At 39.6% G+C, this 9,245-nt stretch overlaps 1 protein-coding gene across 2 annotated transcripts in view; it reads right to left on the reverse strand.

Moving 5' to 3' along the window:
* The window catches only part of CFAP99 (cilia and flagella associated protein 99), an 84,202-nt gene extending 75,328 nt beyond the window's left edge, over positions 1-8,874 (reverse strand). For both annotated transcript variants that reach the window (XM_063304638.1, XM_063304639.1), the window contains exons 1-2: positions 8,776-8,874; positions 6,665-6,792 (exon numbers count right to left, since the gene is read on the reverse strand). In XM_063304638.1, the coding sequence (XP_063160708.1) occupies positions 6,665-6,781 (117 nt within the window). In that variant the 5' untranslated portion in view covers positions 6,782-6,792; positions 8,776-8,874. The remainder of the gene's footprint in view (positions 1-6,664; positions 6,793-8,775) is intronic.
* Between the last annotated feature and the right edge of the window lie 371 nt (positions 8,875-9,245).

Here is a 9,245-nt window from a genome sequence, read left to right on the forward strand (position 1 = left end):
TGTCTCAGAATGCAATGGTAGACTCCTTAGATAATATTTAATAAAATCTGTGTAAGAATGTTAAATGTAAAACAGAAGTCATCACACTGAAATGTTGTGTGTAAAACTCCATGTCCTGATCCTGAACATTCCCTGGAAAACATCAATTCAGCCATTCCAAATGAACTTTCTAGAACAAGAAATTGTATTCTAAATGTAGCATTTTGGCAGGTATGTTCCAGGAAAAAAACAAAATGTTTGAAGTAATACCAGAACATTTGAGGACTGGAACATGGAGTTTTGCTCACACTACTGCTATACTAGGTAATCTGCTCTATTCTTTTCAGCAAAACACTTTAAGAACCATATGACTGAATCCTAGAAATTGCATTACAACTTATTTTTGTGTAGATCCTTGAAGGGCAAAAGTGGTACCTTCCACAACAGTACTGACAAATAAGAAGTGTAGACATGATTTCTTTATCAACTCAGTAATAATTTATTCTCCCTACAGAGAATACAGAATACAGAATATTCTCCCTACAGAGATTAGGATGTCCCCGACCCTGTTGGCCTTTCATAAGGCCCTGAAGACCTGTTTATGTCCCCAGGTCTGGGGCCCCAAATGTGTGAATGGTCCTGTTTCTGAGTTATATTTACATCTATGCACTGCTTACTTGGTGGCCATGTATATGTATTCTGTAATTTAACTGTTTTAACTGAAATTGTTTTAACTGTTTTATAGTTTTTATTGTTGTAAGCTGCTCTGAGTCACTTGTTGAGAAGGGCAGCTACAGAAATTGAATAAATAAATAAATAAATTTCAACATTTCAATTAGTACAAATAGCAAATTTATGACATGACAAACTGAGATGGAATGAAATATAAAAATATCAACTCTTTTAATCGTCTGGATGTGATTGTAGAGCAGCCCAACTAAGGTGACAATAAGTGGCAAGAAAAATATTCTATACTTGTTGATATGCAAAGATAGAGACATTGAAAAAAATACAACTAATACTATGTAATCTGATGTTTATGTTACATTACACAGCATGTATAACTGTCACATTAAAACAATGATAAAGTTTGCTTTTTATTCACATTTCTTAGTATCTTATCCACTTACCACAATAAAATTGTTCCAAAAATTAATTTATTTTTTGATAACCAATAACATCCAGTATTTGAGACGCTTGGCTTAATAACTATTATGAAACCATGTATTTTCAGTATAGGTTATTAGTCTCTCAGTTTATTTTTATTAATCAGATATAATGATAAAATTTCTTCATGTTGAGCTCAGTTACTGGTGGCTACTTGGACACAACCATGTAGTTTATTGGGCAAAAGTATGGAAGTGGCCTGCCATTGCTTTTCTCCCAGATTTTTTTTTATACCCAAATTTAGCATACAGTCTTGAAACTGCTTGTGATACTAACAAGTACTAACCAGGCATGCAAGCACTAACTATCTTCCAAGTCCTGACAAGATCAGCCAGTAATGAAACCAGTTCTTGTTAATAAAAAGGTTGGAGAATTCAGCTGTAGAGTCCCCCAGTCGTGGATTTTGACTCAGCCATCGTTAACTATTTTCCCTCACAAGAGACTGATCTTGGTAGGAGCTAACGGTACAACTTTGGGATTCTCAGCTTTATGTAATGGTTGCCTATTCTAAAACACCATCAGACTCATGAGCAGGAATTCAAAGATATCTGATTTATTAAAGAATAGTATGCAGGATCACAGAGAAAGCCGAGAATGATAAAAGCGCGCCAAATTCAAACTAAAAACCCTCGGTGCAAATGAAATCCCTCCCCCCGTAGAATCTTCTCAAGTTCACAATCCCAGGTGCTCCTAACGGTTTCTGATGGTCTACGGGAAAAGGCCTTGAACAGATAACATAACCCAAACACATTCCATTGTACTGATTTCACATACAGAGCTTGGTACAAGGTTACACAGCAGCTCCCTCCCAAACAGAAATGCGCATCAGCGCCATGGCATGTGAAATGTTACAATGTATAAACTACATTGAATCAGTGAACATGACAAACTGTATAGCAGAAGCTAAGGGTAGCAGTCATTGAGACACGGCATCTCATAAAATGGAAGCAGACACTTTCATAGTCCTTGGGTATCAGGTGTCTGCGCAGACAAAGAACAGGAATTTATTTATTTATTTATTTTTCAGATTTCTATCACCGCCCATCTCTCCCAAAAAGGAGACTCTGTGCGGTTTACAATAAATGTAAGTTTAGGTGATGAATTGTTCCCGAAGATTTACAAGGCAATTTAGAGCAAGCAAATAGTCATATTTCTGTTGAAAAAAAAATATCAAGTTTCCCCACATTGTTAAGTGCAGCCAGTGACCCAGGAGATAAAGCCTTTTGCCGCAATTGCTCAGCCGTGAGTATTATGGTGAGATCTTCACTTGAGCAAGGGCAAGCAGAAGTGGGAATATGCTCCCTAGAGAATACTTGTGCTGCACTTAATAAATCTCATAAGAAGGAGGCGGCTTATTGCCATCAGAGATGCAATGTAGATTAGATCATTTGGGGGGCTCCTTAAAAGGCAGATAGAGCAGTTGTATCAGACTATTATTCTTCAAAGAACGAAGTCTTGTTTATTTCCAGGTGGCAGGGCAAAGAGTTCCTGAGTTCAATTTCTTCTGATAGACTACAGGAGAAAGAACGTGTTAAGTCATCCAAATAACTATATTGCTTCTCAATATTAATTTACCTGAGTTCATTACTATGCTTATGCTTCTCTGTCTCTCTCTCGTCCCATATCAATGCTATATGGCATATCAGGCAGTAAGGGTCCTCCAACTCTTTCAGTCTTGGGCAAGTGCTTCGGCATTCTTCTATGTGATATTCAATGCCTTCAGGTCTTGTATCAGTGTTCTTCACCATGTTATTCGAGGGCATCCTCGTTGTTGTTTAACATCAGGGGAGGTGCAACTCATTACCACTTTAGGGATCTGGTTGTTCTCCATGCAAAAGATGTGACCAGCCAGCTGGAGTCTTCTACATGTGACGATGTTATGAAGTTTATACAAGCCACTCCTTTGGAGCACCTCCTCATTGGTGATGTGGTCAAAATATCGGATCTTTAAGATTAGGCGGAGGCATCTCTGTTGGAAGACGTCAAGCCTCTTGTTGATACTTGCTGATGCCTTCCAAGTCTCGCTGGCATAAGTAGCTGTTGGGATCACAACAGAAGTGAACAGATGGAGTTTAATCTTCAGCGATATGGACGGCAAGGACCAGAACTTGTTCATCCTCCAAAAAACGGCTACTGCCACCCCAATGTGGCACTTAATGTCTGCCTCTGCATCACCATTCCAGGCGATCACACTACCTAAATAGGTGAACCTATCTACTTCCTCTAACTGCTGCAGTCTAAGTACAATTCCTTGTACTGGGGCTGTGGAGCTCACGTGCATGATCTTCAATTTCTCGGCGCTTATCCTGAGGCTTTGTTTGCCTCACCATCCAAGACAGTTGTGGCATGTTGTAATTTCAACTCATCTTCCTCAAGCAAGACTATATCATTGGCGAAATCCAAGTCGCCAAGGTGACTTTGGTCAGTCCAGTGGATGCCTGTCCCAGTGCGTGCTCCAGCTCACTGAATGACATAATCAAGGGCCACAAGGAAGAGGAGTGAAGACAAGATACCACCTTATCTAACCCCAGTGGTAATCTCAAAAAAGTCCATATGACCATTCTCAGTCTTAACACAGCAGCTTGATCGTTGGTACAAATTCTTCAAGATGGTAATGAAGACTGCCAGTATGCCACATAGATGCAGGATTTAGCATAGCTTATGCTATGCTAAATCTATTTTTCTGAATTTTGAATTTTTTCAATTTTTTTTAGTTCTGCTATGGCAATGGGCCCAGATTCAGGAATAGATAGCAGAGGTGTAATCATCAGATCAGATCTTGCACCAGCTCAACAGGAAAGTTAACTACAGATCTCAGGTAAATTTGAAAAGATGCCAGATGATTTCTAATTCTGATTAGCATAAATGAATGAAACTTAAGTAGAGGAATGAAACTTAAGTAAGATCCTACAAATATTAGGTTAAGTCAAGTCCTAAGCCTTAGGAACCAATCCATGGCTACTAAATCCACCTGGGAGATGGTAATACATTACAGCAAACTTAGGGAAATACAGGTAGCTAGCAGTGGGAAGAAGAAGACAGCAAAGGTGTCTCCACCCTTTCCAGGTGTCTGGGGGCTGTGGGGGCCTGGATGGGGAACAACAGGCTTCAACTGAACCCTGGTAAGACAGAGTGGCTGTGGATTGATGGCCCCTTGGGTTCCAGGAAGTTGTCTTCTTTGGTTCTGGATGGGGTGGCAGGGAGGGCATGCTACGGACCCCATCAGTAAAGGAATTTCATCTAGTGGGGTCCAGGAGGCGAGCCTTCTCTGCAGTGGCACCCGCCCTTTGGAACATTTTGCCCCCAGAGTTGAGATGGGTTTCCTCACTCTCGGACTTACAGAAGAAACTGAAGACCTGGTTCTGCCGCCTTGCTTGGGAGAGGGAGAGAGATAGCTCCACCTGGGGATGGCTGGCGCCATAGCACCTTTTAGTCATCATGTTACATCTCCACTTGGATTTTACATTTGTTTTTATGTATATTTTAATGCTAATTTTAGGTGGTTATGTTTTTAGTGTTATTTTATTGTAAACCACCCAGAGTCCCCCATTGGGGGAGATGGGCGGTGATATAAATTTAATAAATAAATAAAGGTCAGCTGGGGGCAACAGGGCCAGTGGATCCCAGGGCAGCCAAAAGGGCAGAGATGGGGGGGAGGTAGGCGGGGGGAGTTGAAACACTCCTGTGGTCGTAAGTGCAGGTGGGCTGCCAAGCACCTGAATGCTGATCATGTGACCGCGGAGGTGCAGCAATGGTTGTAATTTCGGGGACAAGGCATAACTACCATTCATTCAGCCCTGCTGTAACTTTGGTTGCTGAAGTTAAGCAAGGACAACTTGTTAAGTACATTTTTGTAAGAGTTTGATCCCAGAATATGCCATTATTCTGAATAACAAACATAACTTGAGTTCCCTGTAAGAAATAGCATTATATGAAGGAGTCTGACTCACTAGAGTGATTCCAGGGGATTATTCTATCTATTGAAGTGTCTTTTGGGGAATAATTCAAAAACCAAAGAAGTATATACAATTTATCATTAATGTTATTTATTTTCAGTGGTATTAAGGATACATTATCAGCCATTAAAAGGCATTGGTTCACCATGAAGTCTGTCTGAAAAGGGCCTGTAAAGGAGGAATTAGATGAGTCCTTATTAGATAAGTTGTTTGCAGAGTTCTCCTGTGAGGGAAGAGAAGCAGGCATGTCCTGGTTGTTTTAATTTCTGTCTCTAATTCTGGCTCCAATTCCCAAACAGCTAAAGGCTGGAATTGGTTATTTGCAATAAATGAAACTTCTTCACTTACTGGCATAGAGTCACATCCAGATGCCAGTTATCAAACTTTAATTGTTTCAGGGATTTCTAGGAGCTTGAATGTCCAGAATACATTCAAATCCTCTTTTTCTTCTTCCCTACTAATGAAATGAATAATAAAAAAAGTACCCAAAAAAGAAAAAAAAAACCTAAGGCCACTTTAGGACTAATTGGTTGAAAAATTACTCTAAAACTAGGTAATTAGAAATAAATGACAGATAAAATGAGCTAGGGAAAGCCAAGATAAGGAGTCTTGCTGCACTGTCCCACCATCGTGGAAAGATAAGAAAGAAATGTCCCTCCACAGCTTGTTTATATCAAAGACCTTGCACAATTCACAAACCAAATTTCTTTTGAATTCAGTACTGACATATATTATAACCTCCTCAAAGAAAGTTATCTGTTTAAAATGGAAAGTCAAGTCAGGTTTATTACAGCCCTTAAGCCAGATACAATCAAAATATCTAGTAATAGCAGTACTACATTCTTCTATATATATAAAACAGAAACACAATAAGTATGATAAGGTCTAAAACTAATTAAGAATAAAGATACTAAAATAAATTTAAAAATACTATTTTAAGAAATTCTAAACCTAAGTAATGGTGTACAGATGGTAGCACAAAACTGGGCAACTTGGGAAGATATTTTCAAGTCCTTGTCCAAAAGATATAGCATCAAATAGAAATCACACTCCCTTCCTGGAAATTTCTTCAAAATCGGATATATAGGGTCTAGAATCCTCATATAGGGAACAGTATAACAACGCATGGTTTAGGGTTTCTATTGAGCCATCACCACATGGACATAACCAAAGGTGCAGAGGAGTACCCTTAAAAACGGAGGGCAGAGCATCCAGCCTGGCTAAGGTGAAAGCCTTCTGAAATTTCAAAATTGTAATGGATGATAAAGAGGAGGTTGGAACAAACCCTTTTGGAAGAAAATGACAGGTATCGGGGTGTAGTACCTTACTTAAATTTGTCTGGAAATCTATATCCCAGAATCGTTGTTTAAGGGAGGTTCTAGCATTATCAAAACCTAATGAGCACAGACTTTCTATAGGGAAGCCCAGCAATTGAATTTTATCTAAGGCTTTTTTTAAGCCACAATGATATAAAATGGAAACGCCAATATATATCTCTTGAAATTTAGAAATATCATATTTTAAATGTGCATTTTCTGAAAGCTTCAGGAGACACCTCATACCTGTAATACTTTAGTTGATTCATTCAAGAAATGCCCAACACTCTCATTTTCAGGATTGAATCTGTTAAGCTGCCGAACTATTATTTCAATGTGTCTCAATGGGCCAGCCATCTTCATGCTGCCTACACCTGGAATCATTAAATGTCCACATTCTTTTCATTTATAATTTAATCTTAAGCATATAATCATTACAGATACTAACACAGTTTTGTTTGAACAGATTATTTGTCTCCTCATCCAGATACTGGTACACCTGAAACCACCAGAATTAATTTGCTGTATGAGCAAGTTTATTTATACATTTGTTTTCCTGCACCTGCAGTTGCTTTTCAGAGTATATAAGGCTTTTAATTTTTAATGCAATAGGAAACAAACCTAGATTATTGGGATAATGCTTAACTCAGAAGTGTAGACAAGAAAAACTTTTGGCATGTACCTGGCATTCACCATGGAACCAGCCAGAATAGTAAAAGATTTGGATATTTTTGGCATTTGCATGGCACCAATAAATTAGCAAGAATACTCATGATATTTAACCAAAGGTGCTATCAAATCAGAACTTCATCATAGATCTTGAGACACAAATCCTTATGGATCAATGGGGATATAAACAAATAACAGGGGTATAAAAAGAGTATTCTCTTTTAAACAACTTTCAAAACAGTCCAGCTCTTACACTGCATGAGACTGGAAAGACTGCATTAATATTCTATTTTAAAAAACAGTGCTAGAGCTCTTTGCGTCCTGACAATTTCTCAGAGAATAGGATCCAGAAAATGGTGAGGACTACTTTTCAACCCAGTAGCCATCTCCTCATAAATGAGTCCCTTAAGATTCTATTTGGTACCCCCTGCTTCTTAATTTTTACATGAAGCTCCACTGGGCAAAGTCATGTTTTTAAAAACTGTAAACCTTCTAGAGGCTCTATTTCTACAATACACAAAGATAAATATATATAACAATTTGGACTGAGGTGCCAATGCTACATAGTAAACACAGTTCTAGCTCCCTGCCATCTTTTGGTCATATGAAATAATCAGGTATCAGAAATAATCACTGTTGATTATTTCTACTACTACTAGTTTAAACTACTAGTAGTTTAATCTACTACTACTAGTAGTAGATTATTTCGACGACTACTACATCTACTACCCACTTCATTGGTCTAACCTTTTTAAAAAATGCTTCTAAGTCTCTTATCATAATCGTACTGCATGCAGCATGTTTTTAATGAAATATTAAATCTGTACATCTGCCAGCCCTACAAGGTAGATCAATGCCATGTAGGTCAGGGCTACTTTTATTGTAACAGCTATAGCAACCGAATCTTGCAAGTCTGAATGTGCTTCCCCCTCCCTCCCTGTTTATATTTCCTTGGCCTGGGCTCAAGCCTCACTTACTGACTATGGGCTTGGTAGCAGCTCTTCCTCCTGTCCTTCAGGCCATTCCCTCAGCCCTCTACAACATCAGAGCCACAGTTTTGTACTACAAGGGCATCAGATTCAGAAGCCTGATTGTGTGCAGATAGGTGTGGCCTGTGATTCAACAAAGGTTTCATATGGAGCACAGGAAAAATAATGCAAAATCAAATGCCTGATTTTGCACCACAGCAGCACCAAAACTTTTAAAATCTGTGGTTATGCCTCATTGTGTGCAGACAAGTGTAATCTGTAATATCGTGGATCCCAAGTAAAAATCATGCAAATCATAGAGGATTTGTCTCTCAGATTCATGGGTGTCACCTTGGGACCAAAAAACATGACCCTTTGGCCTCCATGGATGATCTGCGGTGTGATGTGGGTCTCGAGTAAAAATCCAGAAAGGATTTTTATGCATCACATCCATGTTTTTGTATCCCAGAAGACAGAAAAATTTAATTTACCAGTAAAGATACAGAGAATCAAGCTTTAAATTCAAACGTATCTTACATTCCACAAGTTGTAATCAAAGACATGCGCGTGGCTTCCAAGCGGGTTATTTTCAACGGACCCGCCTTGTTTTCAGGCATCCTTAGGCGCGTTATTAACAGGATTAACTTCCCTAATATGGACCCTCACGACACGTGTGGAACTGCTGCTAGAGGCCGGGACTGAGCCCCTGAAGCGGCTTACCTTGGCGCGCGTCCCCAGACCACCACCGCCACCCGCGCTGCAGCCGAAGGGCGGCCGTCCAGGCGGTGCAGGAGGGCAAAGCAAGGCGCCCGAACGCTGCTGTCCTGCGGCAGTTTTCTTGTCGCTTAGCAACCCCTGAAACAGCGAGGCGGCTGCAAAAGCCGGAATGGACTCCATTTCAGTAAAAGGATCGCCCGCCCAAAACGGAAACGACGGATGAGAACGGAGACTCTTTCAGTGGATTTCATGGACCTGCCCCGAAGCAGTTTCTGACGTACCATTCTAATGAGGGATTGAGAGCCTTGTAGGCCCAGGTACGTGTTGCTGTGTATGAAGCTCCTCGAAGCTCATAATTTTCATCAAAAAACTAGCCAGCATTACACCATTCGGGTGCATCTAAAACAGGTTCTGTATTTAATATAATAAATTGTTATAGCTAATCATATTTAATTGGGGGAAAAGTTAATTCA

Source organism: Candoia aspera, chromosome 5 (genome assembly GCF_035149785.1).
Source record: "Candoia aspera isolate rCanAsp1 chromosome 5, rCanAsp1.hap2, whole genome shotgun sequence".
Lineage (NCBI taxonomy): Eukaryota > Metazoa > Chordata > Lepidosauria > Squamata > Boidae > Candoia > Candoia aspera.